Raw genomic sequence first — 20,964 nt, 5'->3', positions numbered from 1 at the left:
GCTCTCACATGGGAGAGATAAGCAGCCAAGGAATATATTTACCTCTTCCCTGCAATGTGGGTACAGGGCTGTTGGCAGCACTGACACACACAGCACAGTCTGGCAAGGAAGGGGAAGGAACAGGGGAAGAAGCCCAGGACAGTCTGAACTCAGTGACTCAAACACATGAGCAAGGCACCTGGGTGCTCCAAGCCCCAGTGTCCAACCTGGCCTTGGGCACTGCCAGGCATCCAGGGGCAGCCACAGCTGCTCTGGGCAGTGCCAGGGCCTCAGCACCCTCACAGGGACAAATTCCTAATTCCCAATATCCCATCCATCCCTGCCCCCTGACAGTGGAAGTCCTGTCCCTCCATGCCTTGTCCCCAGTCCCTCTCCAGCTCTCCTGGAGCCCCTTCAGGCCCTGCAAGGAGCTCTGAGCTCTCCCTGGAGCTTCTCCTCTCCAGGTGAGCACCCCCAGCTCTGCCAGGCTGGCTCCAGAGCAGAGGGGCCCCAGCCCTTGGAGCATCCCTCTGGCCTCCTCTGGACTCACTCCAGCACCTCCACATCGTTCTGCTGGGGGCCCCACACTGGACACAGGTGGGGTTTAAACAGACCATTCTTCACCCCAAATTTCTTAGCTCCTCGCTCCGTCAGAACAATGATATTCTATAAAGTGAATAAAAAATTCAAGAAAGCAGAAATATTTTTGTCCCAAGCTGCTTCTGAACACAATATGTGAATTTAATACTCTCGAAAAAATATTTCTAAAACAGATGAATACCAACTTAATCTATGGCAGATACCAAAAATAATCCAGACGGTGAGAAGCATTTCAACTCTTTTAAAAAATCAGTTGAATTGTCTGTGGTTTTATATACTCAATCTAACAGTTTGGGACAGGTTTTATTGTAATATATCAGTAGTATGAAAAGCTAAACAAAACTTATGTGCATAGTCAAAAACTTTTCTGCAAATAAACAGGGATATGCCATGGATACTTAGAGTTGCAAACAAGAAGAACTGATATTTAGCAAATATTTGGCCTTGGAGGGGGACCGACACTTATTTTTTATACATTTAAATTTAATTCCACGAGCCAGAATGACTGGGAGCTGTATTCTGCTTGAAGGCATTGATAATTAAAAGCATGTGAAATTCCCACTCCGAGTTGGGAGGGAAAGCTCTTGGCTTGAATGCCTCTCCTTCCATGCCTGACCTAGCGCACCACAACAAAATTAACCTTCCCACCCCCTGCCACTTCCATCTCAAACGCTGCTTTTTGTTAGTCAAAACCCACTCATTCCTCAGCATCTCCTGCTCCCTGCCTGCCCACGTGGTTTTCAGGGAGCCCTGAGCAGGAGAGCTTGGAGCTGCACATGGATACAAGTGAGCACAACTCATTTCCCCAAGCAAAACCCTCCTTGGGGATGAGGAGCAGAGGACTGAATTCTCTCAGGGATGAGGAGCAGAGGACTGAATTCCCTCAGGGATGAAGAGCAGAGGACTGAATTCCCTCGGGGATGAGGAGCAGAGGACTGAATTCCCTCAGGGATGAAGAGCAGAGGACTGAATTCCCTCGGGGATGAGGAGCAGAGGATTGAATTCCCTCGGGGATGAGGAGCAGAGGACTGAATTCCCTCAGGGATGAGGAGCAGAGGACTGAATTCCCTCGGGGATGAGGAGCAGAGGACTGAATTCCCTCAGGGATGAGGAGCAGAGGACTGAATTCCCTCAGGGATGAAGAGCAGAGGACAGAATTCCCTCGGGGATGAGGAGCAGAGGACTGAATTCCCTCAGGGATGAAGAGCAGAGGACTGAATTCCCTCGGGGATGAGGAGCAGAGGATTGAATTCCCTCGGGGATGAGGAGCAGAGGACTGAATTCCCTCAGGGATGAGGAGCAGAGGACTGAATTCCCTCGGGGATGAGGAGCAGAGGACTGAATTCCCTCAGGGATGAGGAGCAGAGGACTGAATTCCCTCGGGGATGAGGAGCAGAGGACTGAATTCCCTCGGGGATGAGGAGCAGGGCAGTGCCTCCATAAGGAACTGACTCCTCTTGGTGCTCTGTTTGGGTGCTCATTCCCTTTAGGAATGCTGGTGCCAGAGGAGCTGCACTGACAGAGCTGTCTGCCCTGGTTCAAAAGGCTGATCACATGTCAGCTCCTCCTGGACCTTGATGCCTTGTGAAGGCTGACCTAGAACAGAGACTGGACAGAGTTAAAGAATAAAGCTGGGATTTATTAAAAGAATTTCCTCAATGGATCCACCCTGGGCAGCACAAGGGCCCAGCCAGGCTCTTGAACCAAGATGAACCAAAATGGTCACAAAATGGATGACCAGTCACAGTCTCACGCTTTTTTAAGTTCTGCTCCATTTGCATTTTGGAGTTAATTGTCCAATTCCAGCTTTAGCCCACGCAGTCCCACCCTGCTTGTTTTTCTCTCTTCAGCCCATGTTGTTTGTGCTCTTGGGCTGAGATTTGGATCATTTGTCCTTGGTCCCCAGCTAGAGCAGGAATTGTTTTGTCTCCCTGCTCTGTGCAGAGAGCTCACCATCCCATAATAGGAAGCCCAGACCCACACACTAAAGCAGCACAGAATGTGAAAAATAGAAAAGCTCAAACTTGAGGCATCAACCTCATCAGCACAGCTCCATGCAAGGACAAGGATGAGAAAGGCAGAGACCTCAGGGGAAAATCCCTCCTCCCTAGGAGGAGTTCAAGGCACAAGGTGAGAGTCTGCTCCAGCCCCACATCTCGGAAAACTGAGAACACTCTGCAGCAGCCCAGAGATGAGCTGAGGGAAACCTCATCTAGGCTGAGACCAGACCTCTCCCTGCTCCTAAGATGGATCCTGGAAAACACCCAAAGGTACCAGCAGCCTGATCACTTCTCATTCCCAAAAGGCAGGGAATACAGCTCTTCCTGGGCTCTTTTTTATACATTTAAATTGCTCAACCAAGGAAAGCTTGGAATATTAAAAGGGAAGACTCCAGGCATACAAGACCCATAACATCTGGTGCCGTCTCTCTTCTTAGTGATCACAGTACAGGGGGTGCTGCATATTTTAGGAGATGCAAACACTCTTCCCCAATTACCACTAATTTAAATCAAAACTGGTTTCTCATAAAAACCTGTGTGAGACCATCCATCTCCTCTGCACGTCCAAAAAAGAGTAAACAGCAGGTTCAGTTAAAACCTGCCACTTGTGCAAAAGATGGGAATGCAGGAAATTTTCCTTCACCAATGCACAGACAGAAAATGGGCTTCAGTTGAAGCTGGAATGCTGACAGCTGAGTGAAAAACATCAGCAGGGATAAACATTTGTTAAAATAAATACCTGTTTTAACTACTTGGGGGAAAACAATGCAAAATTAGGATTTTTGTGTGAACAAGTATTTGCTTTTACCTTAAAAAAACTCAAGTGGAAGATGTTAAGTTATATAGCAGCTTACATTTTTACAGCAGCTGCCTTTTAGCTTAATATTCCATGTTTACAGGATAAGTAAGGGTTCAATAAAAATAAATTTATTCCACAACTACATATTGCAGGAGAGGCAGTAATAACTACCAGAGCAAGCCTTAACCACAAATGCTTCCAAATGGGAAACATTAATGTAAGTAGCCACTATTAAGGCCATTGTGCCTGTTATTTTAAATTCAATCAGTTTTCTAGGCTAAACAACCTTTATGTTCTCCTGTTTAAAAGGAGAGCTTGGCATCCCACGTGTCAGGTGTAATAGAGTGCTGGACAATTCTAAAGCTGGGGTTTGGAAATGGCAATTTATCCAGCTAACTCCTGGCCATGTGCAGCCAGAGATGGCTGAAGTCACTTTGCCCTGAAGAAGTGGTGCCACTGCGAAGTCAACACCAGGGAAAGGAGCTCCTGCTCTGCACTGAGCACAAACCCCCTCCATGCTCTGACAGCCTGTGGTGGGACTTGCTGGGAGAAATCTCAATGACCAAAAAAGAAGAGTCAAATTGACCAAAAGTATCCAAATCTGTAGTGCAAGGCCCCAAAAGCATTAGGAGGTTTTAGAGGACAAAGTGCTTGGTTAACAAATCTTTGCTTCTTAAACCTTGTCTTACAAGATATGAAAATACAGCAGTAAATCAGGCTCAGTATTAAATATCTTTCATCAATGCCAACATATATTTTTTTTCCTCCACAGGTAACTCTAATTAACACTGCACATCACTTATTCCCAACTTCCATGCAAATCACTGCCTTCCAAGCCTAGGTAAGCAAATATGCCAATAAATCCACTGGAAACAATCTGGCATCTGAAGCAATTTAAAAAATAAACCTGTGTTTTCCTCGCTGCTTGAACTGTTCTGCAAGTAGAAGCACACAACTTGAGGATTTAAGGGGAACTTTGTGCCAGACACACAGGTAAAGTCACCTGCACATGGATTTACCTCACCAGTACCTCCTGGAGCTCTGCTGACCTTTCCATGAGGACAGAATAAAGTCATAAACCCTGTTCTATCCCACAAAGAGTTGTGATTTTAAATGCAAAGATAAAAAAATGTTGAAACAAGAAAAAAAAAGTCCAACTGAAAAGACTCAAAGAAAATGTTGTCAAGTGAATGTGTTTTGTAAAAAGTCCATAAAGGAAACAACTGAGTTGTTAAAGAACCTTTAAGAATAACATTCTTAAGGATAACATCATTGTATGTATTTAATTCTATATCAAAACATAAAATTGCTTTTTAATCATATCAAAACATAAGTTTAAATAACAGAAAATTATATGATGCTTCAGGATTTTACCCCCTTAGTGAGTCATTTCCTAGTCCCATTTTGAAACAGCTTTATGAAGAGCCCACTTTGGGGCAGACACCACCAAATGACTGCTTTCATAGAGAACATTTCTGCTTTCTGAAGAGTCATGCACACCCAACGAGCTCACTAACAGAGCACAGAGAAGGACACACCATGACAGAAAGCTGTTGGTTGTGGTAGTGCACCTCAGATGCAATCAACCCTCTAGAAAAAAATAAACTAATCACATTTACTAAAGCAAATTCAGCTTAACTTGTGCCTCATCCAGGCGGTTCTATTAACTCAACTTAGAGAAAAAGCTCTCCAGAAAATGAGAGTAATCAATGGTTTTCTTTTTTCAACTGCCAAAATGACACAAAATTGTTACCTAGCAACCCAAAGTCTGAAGTCAGGGGTGTAAGCGCACCATGAGATCACACAGCTACATCCAGACAGGGCACAGCTGCTTCCAAAACAAGGGCCATGATTGCTGGGGTATCTAAGAAAAAAGTTACAGTCACCTAACACTTTGAACAAATATCACTTTTTTCACATTAAATATTCAGAGATATTATTCCTCAAGATGTGAGTATTCTCCTCAGAAAAGAGCAATCAGGTTTACTACAGCAACGCCAGAAAAAAGGTGCATAAACACATCACTGCTTCTGAAGCACAACTTATCTGTGCTGTTCACCAAACTCAAGCCAGAGAATGTTCTTGTACTTCAAAGAAAAATGTCCCTCAAAACAAACCACCAAGCACCTCAATAAGATTAAATAAACCACCTCAGCCCATGATGGCTCATTGCCCACTGAGCCATCATAATCCACCTCTCAGGCACACAGAGGCCTGCTGGAAAAAGAGTTAAGCTTTGTGTTACCAACACCAGAGTGAAGGTGGAATAAATCCTGTTCCCAAAACACCCTCCAGAAATCCAGCAGCAGACAGGAAGTCATCTCCTCCACCACTACAAGCTAAAAATCCTCTGGGTGTGGGGGTTTATGCACATCCAGCTGTCACAAAAGCAGTTCCCTGCCAGAGCAGAAGCATCATGGAGCATTTCACATAAATCTCCCAAAACACATAAGCCCCCCCTTTGCACTTTAATCATTTGCTAACAGTTACAATAAGATTGTATTAAAAATTTAAACTGCCCTACTTAATGCAATTTACCTTCAAAGGTCCATTTCCAGAGAATGAAGCCGAATGATATAAATGTCGAACACTTGATCAGATTTATGGTGCCCAAGAATATTTCTCTTGATACAGATCTGACGAGTGAAGGCTAATGGCTTTAGTTTTATTACTTTTTAAGCACTTAATGGGAAAATTTAGACATTTTCACAAGACTAAGCTCCAGCAAGAATGGTGCATTTAGAGGATGACAGCAGAGGAGAGAGCTGTGTGCTCTGGTTAAACAGCGGCGTTATTAAGCGAGAGATTAACGCCACCTATTTATCCTGATAATTTGTCACACAACAGTTAGGCCTGAGTACCTCTCTGAACAGGGCAGAGACAGCAGCATAAAGTGCTGACTCCACAGCCAAGTTCCCAGATGGAACTGGGGCCAAACTCCCAGGGAAAGACAACTGAAGTCACAGTGGGATTGTTAAAAGCTGAGTGATACTACCAGGGGTGCAGATCAGCCACAGCCCTTCCATTCTTTAGGGAATCCCACCTTTTCACCCCAGCCACGTTCTCCATAAATGCTACAAAGCAATAGTTTCACTATTCCAAAACCACTTTTTTTTTTTTCCCCCCATTTAATTTTTTTTTAACTGAAAGACAGCTGGGAGTCCTCGGATTTCAATTAATGTCGAGGTACTTGGCCAATCAATCACCAAGCACTATAAATTCCCCTCAATTTCTCATTAGTTACACTATTGCACAGCTTAAATCTAAACATACCTTTCTGGGAGACTGTAAATTACCAGGCCTAAGACACAAGTGAGTGCATCAGGCATCAGGAAGGGCATAAATGATGGGAGTGAGGCGATTGTGTGTGCGCTCAACTCCGGCTGATTTACTCCTCACCAGGGCTTTTTTCACACCCAAGGAGCAGCAGCAGAAGTGCCACCAGCAGCACTCCATCTCCTGCAGTTTGCATATCTGACTTGAGACCAGTAATGACCTGTCTTTATTAACATTAACAAGTTTTATGCCCCAAATCCAATTTTCTATGGAAAAAAATATTTCTTCAGCATCTGCCGATAACGTTCTTTCATTAAGTGCAGATAGAGCTTGAAGAAAAACAAACCTCTGCCTTAATTTAAAATTGGTTCTGTGGCTCTGAAAGCCACCTTCAGCCTTTTCAAAGTTGAGACAGTGCAGAAGTTACCTGACACAAAAGGATCTTTTGCTGAAACTAAAAGGAACAAACATTCACACATTTATTAACAAAACAATGCAATTTTTAGTCATGTACCAGCTTTATAATAATTCTTGAACTAAAGGTGATAAGGCAGCCCTCCACAGAGGTTGTTGAGGGAATGCACTTGTCATAGATGACAAATATGTTCAAAAAAATGTTTTCTAGCAGAGTTAGAATTTATTCAAAAATTTAATTTGAAGTTTTGAAAGTTGCAGGAAATAATCAAGTGAAGTCACATGTGGAGACTGTCAGGGATCACAGGAATCACAGGACCCTTTAGGCTGGAAAAGCTCTCCAAAATCAAGTCCAAGCATTACCCCAGCACTGCCAAGGCCACTACTAACCACATCTCCAAGTGCCACATCAAGAAGAGTCCCCCAGTTTCCTAACCCTTTAATAAAACATGTTGAGCCCCTGTGTTCACATTTAATATTTGGGATCATTTTCATAACTGAGGCAGCCCATGCTGTCCCATCCATCTGCCAATTAATTTTCCTTCCTGAATTGAGCTTCCTTCCTAACCAAAATGCAGCATGCACTGCTGCAACAAGTCCACAGGGATCCCAGACTGGTACCCCTGCAAAGACCAAGCTAAAGAAATAACCAAAATCTACAGAGAGAGGCTGTTCAAAACCAGCTCTGTGTGCTCCAGATTCATCTCTTGAGTTGTACAAAATGATGTTGTGCTGGATTCTCTCTTTTCCACAAAGTATTGACCAGATCCTGCAGCAGGCATGACCTGACCTTGCTGTGTCTGGCTCACACAGAACTCCAGTGAAGAGGAAAGGAAGAGTAAAGAATAAAAAAGAACGAAGAGTAAAAAGGAAAGATGCAGAGAATAGGAGTCTTGATGTTTAAAACTTTCCAACAACAGAAACTGAAATGAAAGGAGGAGCTTACAGATAAAGTTGCACTGACATTTGACCAAAATCACACAACACCATCAGTGCAAATGATTTTCTTCTAGAGGGAGAGGCAGAAGCTCCAGCTTTGGTGGGCACAAGTTGCTTTGTGCAGCACCACCTCATCAGACCTAACCCTCAGTTTCCAAGTTCATGAGACACAATTAAAGATTCTGCACTTTATAGAGAAGGAAAAACGGATCTCCGAAGCTCGGCAGCAGCAGCAGCGCTGGAAGTTTGCTGGTGCAGGAATTCCGAGGGGAATGCCAGCACTGTGCCCTGCTCCACTCTCCACCCCCCGCATCTAGGGAGGCTTTTAAAGGCAGAACACACGCTGCTAATCCGGCCGAGCAAACAGCTCAATGGGATTTGCATATGCATACGGATTAGCTGCAAGGCAGCGATTTGCAATGCGGCTCGGAAATGGCTTTGGAGGAACCAGCTATGCTAATAATCAACTTTGATGTTGAAAATGTGTTTGTTACACAACAGAGGAGGTTACAAAAGGATTATGTTTATTACACCAGTTTTAAACGTTTGATAGCTCAGACAAAAGCATCTCTTTATTATAAGAGGGCAAAGCGGGATCTTCTCTTTAATAAATGCTGCTAAACACATCGAGAACAGAATGAAGTTACAGAAAGGGCATTCTGCCTTCCCTTTCTGTCTTCAGACAACACATCTCGTGGGTTAGCTCTTAATCTCCCATTCATCAATATTAAACCAGCATAATTATTTTTTTTTTGCGAGCAAATTTAAAGAGAAATCCACAAAGGACAGTTAAAACCACTGGCCAAAGAAAGACATATTGAAGATAACTAAAAAAACAATTGAAAAATCAAGCTTTAGATATTTCATGTTGCCCTCTGTGTGTGAAGGCTTGCTGGAGGAAACAAAGTGGCAGATGAGGTGTACAGGTTCTAAGATTTGTCAATAAAAAAATTAAGAAGAAAATGTCAGATTAAATGATCAAACCACAATCACAGAAGTGTAAAAAAGGGCACAGCAGTAGGAAGAGAGGCAAAGATACGCTGGGCAAGGCAGAGCATCCCCCAAAATGCAGCAAACGAGGCACAGTTTACACAGAACACTGAGAAATAAAGCAGACACAGGAAGAAAAAGGTTCTGGCTGTGATAAAGCAAATATAAACTGGCACTTTGAGGAGGTCATGCTCTGCTGAAGCCCTTCCTGGCCCTCACCTAACCTTGTGGTCACTTCCTCTGCAGCAGCCAAAGCATCCTCACACTAACAGGTAGCACCAAGCAGTATTTCATTTTATTTGTTTTTAAAGCCTCCCCTCTGGACACAGCCCGTGACTGAGCCCTGCCAGCAGCTCTGCTGTGCTGTCAGTTTGCTGTTCAGCTCGCTTGGCTCAAAAAGAATGGCAGAAATTGTCACTGCTGCTTTCAGCTCTGCCAGGAACTGCAGCCTGACAACATTTATTTATTGCTTATTTCTGCTCTGCCTTTCCTGGTGTCTGAGAAAAGCAGGGGTTTGAAAAATAAGGAATTTTCAAACTTCCTCCTTCTTCCAGAATTTTTCCCTTCTGTTTTTAAGGGGAAACAATTCCTACTTGCTTGCCAGACACTCCACAAACGTGTTTATAACACGTTATCTGCCAAGCACAACACACAGGAGTCTGTCAAACACACTGATTCTGCCTCTTACTCTCAACTCCACAGTAAAAAAAAAAAAAAAAAAAAAAAAAAGACAATTTACCCCCAAACAACCACTTTGTTTCCTGCCCCAGGATTTTAATTAGATTTTGCACTACAGAATATCACTTTACTGGACTAATTCTGAATCTCCACTACTGAAAACATGAATTCTTCTGCAATTTGAAGAGATGCTGATCAACATTCTTGCTGCCATTTAATGAAGAATTCATCAATGTTCAACTAGGTCTTGCATTTATTATGCTCTCCAAAAAATTTAACAGCTGTCACCTATTGCACAGAACCAGCAGCTCTGCTCTAGGTTTTGAGTAACCTGATTTACTGCATACACTTCAAATTAAGACTTAAAGGAAGTGCCATGAAATAACCACTATAAAATTAAAAGCCACATAAAAAGTTCTGCAAGACATTATGGTTTTCTACGAGTCACCTGCTGAATGACACATCAGAGCTAAAATCAAAACCTCCCTGGAACTCTTACTGGCATTACATCATTCAGTTCCTCTGTGCTCACTGTAGCACTTTTTAAATTCCATACCCTGGACTACAGCTCCTCATCCCATTATTTCATTCCAAGCATGAGAAAATGGATGCAGACATGTCACTGGAAGATCTCTTTTCTTTCCTTCACACATTTGTGGATCCAGGTGCAGTGTTGAAAAACCTGACAGAGCAGTGCCAGTCTCAGAGTGCCCAAAGCCTGCAAAATTGCTGCAATTTTCACCCAAAAACTGGCAAAAAAGATGAAGTCTGTGTCCACCAAACAGCCTGGCAGCAACACTGGACAGCACCAAGCATGAGGGGAACTGCACAGAGACCCCCTAAGCTCTCGGGAACAACAGAAAAAGAATTTTGAACAGTAATGTGTAAAGTGTGAAATTTGGTAATCACTCAGAAAATACAAATCCAAGGATTTGGATCCACTTTCCAGCCCAATCCTACTGATGCCAAACTGCTCCCCAGGATGAAGGCTTCTTCACACCTGTCTCACCAGGCACTGCTCAATTCACACAGGTCATTTCAAGCCTGTGTTATATAAATTTTGGATATTGGTTAATATCTGGATATTGGTTAATATCTGGATATTGGTTAATATCCTGCTAGTTCACACTGGTCCTTCCTTCAACAACGTGCAGTCTGATTTATGTCACCACAACTTGTCGTCTGCGGGAATGGGGCTGAGGGATTACCTGGAAACCAGAAATGTCTCTGCAAACAAAAACAGCCACCAAAAACACCCCAAAGAACCGTGGAGTGAAATGCTTGTTTCCAAACTCAATCTTCTCGTTGATCAATGGCCCACAAGAGTTAAAGGTAGAGTGAAATGCTTGTTTCCAAAAGAAATCTTCTCATTTATTAACGGCACGTAAGAGTTACAGGCAGGCAGGGAGGATAAAGTAAGTGTAAAGGCAAAGCATGAGCAAGGGTGAAGCTGAAGCAAGTTCAGAATAAAACACAAACAGAAACACCTCACAAGACGAGGGTAACCAGATTTTTGCGTTAAAATATCTTTTTTCCAGCCGACTTTGGCGGCCGGAGCGTTTGAATGTCCCGGCGCGGAGGCACAACGCCCCGCGGGGCGCCGCCGCCATCACGGGCCCCTCACGGGCCCCTCACGCCGCGGCTCCGGCGCCCCCTGGCGGCCGCTCCCGCCGCGCTCCGTTATTCCCTGGGATTAATAAAATCAAAACGTGGATTCATAAAATTAATTTTACGTTAAAACAAACGCCTTAAAACGAACTTAAAACTGAAACGACTTAAAATGAATGGTGCATTAAAACGAACGCGGCTTGAGGGTTTGTTGCTCCAGGCTAAGCCATGATACCGAGGAAAAGAAATTGACACCCTCATGTCACTTTCTCATTAGAAAAACCCGAAACGAACGAACCAGGAAGATACAGATATCTAACCAGCCAAAACATCGATTTCCCAGCGGTTGTGAAGCATGGAAGAGTCAGCAGGCTGATCCAGGCCATGTGTGATCACGCTGAAGCTCATCACAAGGTGCCACGTTCACAGAGGCCTCAGCCCAACTCCAAGGAAACCCAAGGAAACCCAAGGAATTCCAAAGAAACCCAAGGAATTCCAAGGAAACCCAAGGAATTCCAAGGAAACCCAAGGAATTCCAAGGAAATCCCGAGCCAAAGGAACCACTGCCTCATCCTGCCCTGCACTGGGTCCCCACCAGCCCAGCTCCCCAAGCAGAGAATCCCTCAGGGCACACCCAGTGCCAAAGTGAACGCTGATCTTCCCAAAACAGCTGTCAGGATGGGTCCCATTTACTTCCTTTTTATTTACTTCCCATTAGGCTGATTAACATTTCCTAATGAAAACACATCTATAAAAGCTGACTTGATAATGCTGATGGCAAGTGACAGCCCTTCCCCTCGATGCTGCTGCAGCAGGATTAATTTGTCATCTCCCATGCCTTCACAGAGAAATGGTGCCTTGAAGTTCTCCTTTTAAGACACCTTTGTTCAACACCACGCGGGAAATACTATTTGGATCTGGAAATGAAATACTCCTGGTAGATTTTTAACACAGAGTGGACACATTCCTTAATAAAAGACTATAGTTAATTTGCAAAAAAAGCATCCAAAAAATACTGCCAGCACCAGAGCAAAGTGCAAATTGTGAGGCAGCAGTGACCTCTGCCACCACATACCTTCAACTCCTGCCTGAATATTCACAGGGTTGTTGTTATTTTGGGCAATATTAGATCAAAATCTGGGTGTTACAGCCATCTAGATGAGGTAAAACCCCCTTGGTTGAATTGCTAAGCTACAGATTCAACTCTGAACCCAAGTTAGACTCAAATCCTTTTTTCTCACACCCCGTGATAGTAAAATTTTATCCTCTAAATATTTGAACATTTGCTCCTTTGTGGTGTCAGAGACTCGCATGGCCCACAGCTAAATGGGTCAGGGAAAATCCGAACATAAAGCAGGGCAAGATGTGTGGCTATGAATACACCGTGAACAGAAATAAAAGCAATTCTCATGCATTAATGGTACATCAAGTTAATTCAAGAAGGCTAAAACCATTAAAAAGGCATCCTGGGGCAGTACACAGTCATTACAATACTGTGCTGACAAGAAGTATTAAAATAATCATTTTCAATGTCATTGATAGAATCCATTCTGATAAGCAGGGGGAAAAAAATCTCTAATTCTTAATTGGGAATATGAAGCAAAATGGAGCTTATTAGCATTTATCTAATTCTTAAAATGCAATTTTGTTGTACTATTTAAAACACCAAAAATAAGAAAGAATTTATTATCCCCAATCGTTGGGCACATTACTAAAGTAAAGCCTTGAAACATGGAACTCCTCTTTTTTATTTCAGCCTGAAATTCAGATTTTAACTCCCAACAGTATGAGAGATTAAACCTCAGTGGAACATGGTTGAAGGTTAAAAAACATTCTCTAAAACAGCAGAATGTGAAGAAGGATTTTGGCTTCCACTCTACTCAGCTTTCCTCTCACAAAATAGGAACCAATGGACTTGATGGTCTTAAGAGTCTTTTCCAGCCCAAGTGATTCTATGATTCCATCTCTGCTACAATCAATAGTGAGCTTATCAGCTGTAATGAAGCGTTGGAAACGAGGTATTTGGATTTAACTCGAGAATAAAGTAGCATTTTCATAATAACAATACTCATTCAAGTTAAATTATTTCACCACTCAGCTGTAGAGAAAATGGGAAATGAGTTATCACAGAAGAATCGTAACAGATGACCACTAAGCTCAGTAGCTGCTTGCAGGGGACAAATTAGAAATTTAATTTCTAAAGTGTGTGCAGTGAAGGAGTAAAAAGCTCTTCAATGCCATTTCCAATTTCTTCCTCCAAAAGGTAGGTCTACATCACAGCAAGGCACAACACAGAAACAAGAAAAGAGATTTTAAAATAAGCTTGCAAACAAAGCAGCCCAAACCAGGAACTGGTATCAAAGACCACCAAGTGTGTGTGGAAGAAAAGTCTGTGGGCTGGAACATCCTCAGGTGAATTTGATTTCTTTTTTATCAGAGAATCCCAGAAGGGTTTGGGTTGGAAGGGACCCTAAAGCTCATCTTGTTCCACTCCCTGCCATGGCAGGGACACCTTCCACTACCCCACTAAAGTGAACCCTCTGAAGAAGCCACAAAAAACCATTAAAGCTATGCTGAACCTGAACACCCCAGAGCAGCACAAACTGAGGGACATTGAATCAAGCGCTCCCTATAAACAGCTTGCACTGCTCATTCACACCCCCACATTTAATGGGGTTAAGAAGTTGCTTTGTTTCCTGCTGAAATAAACAGCAAAAATTATCAGGAATTGGAGTCGGTCCCAGACGTGTTTGGCAAGTGTAAGCCATTCATACAGAAGCATTTCTAATCCTATTAGCTGGCAAATATTAAAGAGTTGGTTGGCTGCCACGGGGGCAAAACAACACCCTGATATTTCTTAAAACACATGAGCCCTGTCAATTCTTTCTTACAACCAAAGAGAGACAAATGAGCCCCCTGAAAGCTTACCAGTTTATCACACTAGCTTTGTGCCAAGAGACTTCTCTCCAAGTCTCTGAGAAAAGGGGAAAAAAAGCCAAGAAGGAGGCTGCAGACAGAGCCACAAACACCAGGACTTGGAATATATAATTAACAATCTAACTATAGCCAGCACTCCAAAATAAATGTGCTAAACAAAACCCCCTAATGGCTCTTTGAAACTCCTAATCAATATAGAAAATCTAGGCAGTCAAAACAGTAATTTTGCAACTAGTTCAACAGAAAACAGGGACCAAAGCAAGAAGATGCAGTTTCAAATGCTCTTCTCCGAAATCTGACCAACTGCATGGGTAAAAAATGGGTGCAGTGTTTCCACATCAAATGTACAAATGTTTTGCCTCTTTTTTCCTCATGTAAAAATTACAACTTTTTTTTCCCCTCTAATGTAAACATTAGAATGGATCTCCTTTTGATTCCATGTAAAAATTTGGTATTTTTGCCTCTTTTAAAAATTATTTTGAAGTGTCTTCTCACACCCCGCTGCAAGGTGTTGATGTGACACTGCCTCATGTTAGTACAGGCAGAGCAGGATTTTGCAATGAGAAGTTGGCAAGCAAAGTCCCCAGAACTAAGGGGCTCTAAGAAGCATTAAAACTTAATTAATGAAGGAGGTTTTGCGACACAAAAAACTGCTGTGATGAGGGGCTGACACATTCAGCCACGAGAGAAGCCAGCCAAGCCCCAGGACACTTGACTGAAATTCCACTAGAGGGGGCACAGATCCCATCTCATACAACTCCAGGATCATGGAATTATAGAACATCCTGATCTGGGAGGGACCCACATGGATCAAAAACCCCTACACAAGACTCTCAGAGAGTCTCAGAATGGTTTGGGTTGGAAAGGAGCTTCAAGCTCACCCTGTCCCACCCTGCCATGGGCAGGGACACCTTCCACTATCCCAGGCTGCTCCAAGCCCTGTCCAACCTGGCCTCGGACACTTCCAGGGATGCAGGGGCAGCCACATCTTCTCTGGGCACCCTGTGCTGGGCCTTCCCACTCTCACAAGGAACAATTCCTTCCCAACATCCAACCTAGCTGTCAGTTTTTAACACCCCATGAACGTTACAGTGCTCAAACCTAGCATTTTCAGCTACTCTGCACAAACAGCCCCTCAGCCTCTCCACCAGCGCTAAAACCAAAGCAAAGAAAACTTTGCTACAATAAAGCAAGCACCAAAGAAAACTGAAAATTAAATAAGGACTAAAAATAGCTTAAGATGCTTAAGACTGAAGGAGCTGGTGGAGAACACATCAGTGCACATACGATGTGTTAAGGAGTCATCTTAGAAAGTTAAGGAGCTGTCTTAGAAAACACAACAAAAATGCCCAAAAATCAGCATTTTCCTTAACTGAGCAGGTAAATATCTGAGCTGTGCCAATGGGTCATGACTCAGAAAGGCCAGCTAGAGGGTGGGGTGATGTGCTGGATGCAACAGGGCAGCTGTACCGTCATGGAAGACTCTCTCCACGTTGAGCCCGTAGGTCGCGCAGGTCTCGTAGTACGTGCATCTCTTGAGGTCATTGGACAACTTCCTGGCTCTGGCATCGTCGATGACACGGGGGTTGGTGGAGCTGATGGCATCTGCAGAGCCACAGGGGGAAAACACCCATTAATGGTCACTTGGAAACACCAGCTTGGGACTGACAGAGTCACAGGAGGGGGTGGAAGTTGGGAAAGACCTCTGAGATCACCGAGTGTAACAGCAACCCACGGTCACCACTGACCCGTGCCCTCCAGTGCCACATCCATGTGGTTTTTGAGCTCTTCCAGGGATGGTTCCAATGCTTGACAACCCTTTCCATGAGGAAATTTTCCCCAATATCCAACCTGAACCTCCCCTGGTACAACTTCAGGCCAGCTCCTCTCATATTGACCAATACCAAGCAGTGAGTTTAAATACAAACCATGAAACAGGGTGTCCATTTCCTTATTAAAATGACCAGTACACTGATTCTAAAAGCCAGGGGGAAAACCTCCAAGGCTTTTTGCTTTTTTAAATACATATATTGAGCTCAGTTGTTGCCAAAAAAACTAAAAAGAAATACACAATCACATGAAAGAGCGTGAGCTCTGATGTAAAATATACTTAGGGAAATAAGTGGGTGATGAGTACAAACATGTCAAATGGTTTTTACATCTCTGTAAGTATCAGTGACTATAGAGTGTGAAGTATTAAACATTATTTCATTATTAAACAGTATTTTAAGTGTTATTAAGTATATTATTAAGTATATTAAAGAAACAGAACTGAATTGTAAATTACTTTCTCAAACTGCCCTAAAGGCTCCCAGAGATGTTGTGGGAACATACTGCAAAGCTGATAAAAATCGTATTTTTCTAAACAATCATAATTGGTAATTCCCTCCAAGAGCTTCTTCTCATGAAAGCTGAAAATTGGAAATTTCAGTTTCTAGAGCTTATCCAGAGGAGCTGAAAAAACCTTACACCAGAACAGACGAAGGAGAAGCTTCTTCCTTTCTACTCCATCATAGTGATGAACTCTGGATACAAAGGTGGCTCTGTTTGAAGTGATAATCTCATTAACAGATCTTGAAAAGGAAGGATTTTTCCCAGGAGTATTGTGTTCCTCTTCTGCCCCATCCCTGGAAGTGTTCCAGGCCAGGTTGGATGGGGCTTGGAACAACCTGGCATAGTGAGTGGGAGATGTGCCTGCCCATGGCAGGGGGCGGCACTGGATGATTTTCAAGGTCCCTTTCAGCCCAAACCATTCTGGGATTCTACAACAAGCACTAATTTCAACATTTACAGCTGCCCAGAAAGCCTTCCTTAAAATCTGCAACCGCCCACAGCAGCAAAAGAGATTTGTTCTCTGGGAAAAAAGCATCACCTGAAGCTAAACTTGGAATCAGTGCCTCTTGCAATGCTGTGTGTGAGGCTCTGCCCGGGGCACGACAGGACCAGACCTCAACTGATGCTGTCATTACCTACTCATCAGACCCAATTAACAAAAATAAAGCAGCAATTAGGAAAAGCCGGAGCTCATGATTAATCAGCAGAGGGCGCTGGTAACATGTACCCAGAAAGGAACCAAGAGGGTTCAGTTCCAGAGCACCACAGCTCCCCGGGGTTTGCCTCCTTGTCCCGAGCTGGGTCAGGCTGGGGCACTGGGCTGGCTTTGGAAGCCAGGCCAGAACATCTGGAAGTGTTAATGTTGTGGGAAAGATTTCATTTCCCATCTCATTTCAGGAATACCTGACACAACCAAGAAGGCCAGGTTGGACAGGGCTTGGAGCAACCAGGGCTAGTAGAAGATGCCCATGCCCATGGCACAGGGTTGGAATTAAATGAGCTTTAAGGTGCTCTCCATCCCAAACCATTCTGGGATTCTGTGATATGAAAGGTAGATTTCAAATGTATATTTTACAAGTGTATTTATGTATTTCACATATTTTATTTCACTATCAAACACAGACAAAAAGCAGTGTTTTTTCTTGATGTTATTCCTAGAATTTCTATCTTTTCAAAAAATCCCCTTTGCATCAGTGCTGCAACAGAAAATGAACTTTTCTTTTTCTGGAAGTAACAGGGAGATGGAAAACCATACCCCAAACCATACCCCAGAAGGGGGTCAGAAGGGCGCAAAGGAAAAAAAAGTTGGGAGAAATGTTTCCCCTTCACCTTTTCAACTCCAGCTTCAAGCCCAAAATGTGGCCCTTCAAAGCAGCTCCTTTCTGCTTTTTCGTGGAGTTTCTGCTGTCCTAAGACTTTTTCTGTTCCTACTTCCCCTTTTCCTTCTTATCATCTGTTTCCTCCCTCCAGCTGGGCTGTGATTCCTCCTTCCCTTCTGCCCACACATCCCCTCTGTGCTGCCAACCCCTGGGCAGGAGGCAGGGGATGGCCAACTGCCCCCTGACCACATGGCTGAAAAAACACTAAAAAGCTTCAACACCACCAAACCCACTGGGACACACTAACAAGGATGCCCAAAATTGAACCAAGAACAATTCCCAACACCTGTGTTCTGCCTCTAACACAGGTGTGCAGCAACCTGGTGATGCTCTTGGAAAGAGATGCCTCAGTGGGAAGGAGCTCAAAATGAGTGGGGAGCAGCTGGGGGGGCTCAGCCTGGAGAAAAGGAGGCTCAGGGGGGACCTTGTGGCTCTGCACAACCCCTGACAGGAGGCTGCAGCCAGGTGGGCTCTGTACCCAAGGAACAAGGGACAGGATGAGGAGAAAGGGCCTCAAATTGTGCCCAAAGGGTTGTCCAGCCCTGGCACAGCTGCCCAGGGCAGTGCTGGAGTCACCATCCCTGGAAGGATGTAAAGGTTGGGTGGTGTGGCACCTGGGGATGTGGTTTAATGCTGGTGTTGGCAGTGCTGAGGGAACAGCTGGATTTGGTGATTTAAAAGGGTTTTTTCCCAACCTTCATGATTCCATGGTCAGGAACAGAACAGCCTCAGCTCCACCAATGCAGCAAACCAATCAAAGGATGAGAAACTGCTGAAATATTACTGGGCTGTGCTGGCACAACAAGGCAGAGAATATTCAAAAAAACACTCAAATGCCAAAGAAACTGAAATATTTTGGGTACCTTTCCCTTGCCATATTTCCCTTTGGGACAGCTGCAATTTCAGAAGGAAAAACTGGGGGGAGAAGTTGGCTCAGGTGGCAAAAAGCTGCATTTTTTCTTGATTTACAGAGGTCTCCCAGAGGCACAGCCTGAGGCCACGGTTCACCTCTGCCTCCTACCGTGCTGCTGGAGGTTTCCCACCTCTCACCCTTCTGCCTCTCCACAATGCCAGGGTGTTAAACCCTTCCAGACTGCCAAACACATGGAAACTGGTCTGTCTGCAGAACTTCCCTACACTGCTGATTTTCCTGCCCAAATTCAACGAGGGCATCTCCCTGCTGGGCAAGAAAATCACCACAAGCAGCACACACTGAAGGTATTATTTAAAATTTCCTTGCAAGTCACAGAATCCTGGAATGGTCTGAAATGGAAAGGACCTTAAAGCTCAACCAGTTCCACCCCCTGCCATGGGCAGGGACACCTTCCACTATGCCAGGCTGCTCCAGGCCCTGTCCAGCCTGGCTTTGGACACTTCCAGGGATCCAGGGGCAGCCACAGCTTCTCTGGGCAACCTCTGCAGGGCCTCCCCACCCTCAGAGGGAAGAATTTCTTGTGCATATCTAACCTAAACATCCCCTCTTTCTTCACTGCTGAAGTCCTGCACTCTCTTCCAAATGAGCTGCCAGGACATTTTCCTCTCACCTCAAACACTGTCCTTGCAATACCAGAGCCCTGTAGCAAAGGGGAAAGGACAGGACATGGCTCTGCCAGCTTGGAGGAGCCCAAATGGTCTCAAAGCCCCAGCTGAGAGCATTCCAGCTGGGAATCAGGGCTGCACTTACCCTGGGTGCCCACCAGGACCATGGGGATCTCACTGGTGTTGCGATAGTTGGCCATGCGGCTGTAGTAGTGGTAAACGGTCTGGAAGCTGACTTCATCCTCCAAGCTGAACACAAAGATAACAGCATCCACCCACATGGCAAACTGCAGGATAAAAATGGGAAAGGCCAACTGTGAGAAGAGCAGCGAGGAGGGGGAAGGAAGGAAAACCAAGAGAGAAACGTTCTCACCTTCCTGCAAGGGAAATGCACACAAGAAAAGCTCACACACAACCAAGGCCTAAGCAAGGTTAGGATAATCTGCTAAAATGATGAATCTCATCATCCTGCAAGCCATGGAGATCTGGGACACACAAGGGGTTTCCCCACAGGAGCACCCCTTCTTCACTGGGGTGTGTAACCAATACTGTCAGTGCACTCTGGGTTTGATTCCCAGAAAACACAGCAGGCTGAGGTAGCTGGCTCTGTGCATTTGAAAGGAGCAGCATTCATCTGTAGTGCTGACTGAGCCCCCATGCTGCCATTTGCATGCTGAGGCTGCTGCTAATGCCAGGACAGGCATTGCTAGGAATTCTCACACCTCAATCCCATTAATTTGAGACTTGCAATTCTTCACCATACAGACACTCAGCTGAGCCAGCAGCACCAAGTGCCTCGTTGTGCCTTCAGTGGAAGAGCAAACTGCTCTCTCTTGGCATCAGGAACCTGCTGAGAGACATGCAGGTGCACAGGCCGAGCCAAGGGGCTCCTCAGTGACCATGCAAGTGAGAAGCTTTCAGCTCACAAGTGAATTAAGACATTTAACCCAACAGTGAACGTAAACAGGACATCAAGAAAAAACTCCAGCTTACCTCACTGCCTTTATTTTTCCCTAAGTGACTCCATTCCTACCCAAATTTAGAGCAATGGAAAGAAGCTTCAGCCAAGGGGATCTTCATGCTTTGTTATATTATCACTACAACGTGCCAGGGGACACACTGAACACAGAGGTTCACTGGGGAAAGGCTCTTGCATATTCATGATGATTGTATTGAAACCAAACACTGCCTGGGCTGTTACAGTGTAAAAACAGACCAAAAAATTGTTTTGAGGTTTTTGAGACAGTCAGGAGGACAATCTTCCAGAGGGGAAGGACAGGACTGGTTAACACACAGCAGTCACTGCCAGAATAAGGTCACCACCACACTGTTAAACTGTTCAAACCAGAAGATGAAACCACAAGAATTGGAGGCAACATCATTATTTGGGAGATTTAGGCATGGGTCTCTTTATAAAATGGGTCTCTTTTGTTGACTGGACTCAGCAGCATCATTCCAAGGACTCTTCTCCACAACTGGGAATGTCCTTAGG

General features: G+C 44.4%; 1 protein-coding gene across 8 annotated transcripts in view; it reads right to left on the bottom strand.

The window, feature by feature from the left end:
* AGAP1 (ArfGAP with GTPase domain, ankyrin repeat and PH domain 1) overlaps positions 1-20,964 on the bottom strand; it is a 329,227-nt gene that overhangs the window by 186,713 nt on the left and 121,550 nt on the right. For all 8 annotated transcript variants that reach the window (XM_059868340.1, XM_059868339.1, XM_059868337.1 and 5 more), the window contains 2 exons: positions 19,618-19,759; positions 15,691-15,825 (listed from right to left, as the gene is read on the bottom strand). In XM_059868340.1, coding sequence (XP_059724323.1) covers positions 15,691-15,825; positions 19,618-19,759 — 277 coding nt within the window. The remainder of the gene's footprint in view (positions 1-15,690; positions 15,826-19,617; positions 19,760-20,964) is intronic.

This window comes from Haemorhous mexicanus, chromosome 26 (assembly GCF_027477595.1).
Source record: "Haemorhous mexicanus isolate bHaeMex1 chromosome 26, bHaeMex1.pri, whole genome shotgun sequence".
NCBI classification, from domain to species: Eukaryota; Metazoa; Chordata; class Aves; order Passeriformes; family Fringillidae; genus Haemorhous; species Haemorhous mexicanus.
Note: the sequence above shows the minus strand (reverse complement) of the source record. Positions and strands in the feature narration are given on the sequence as shown.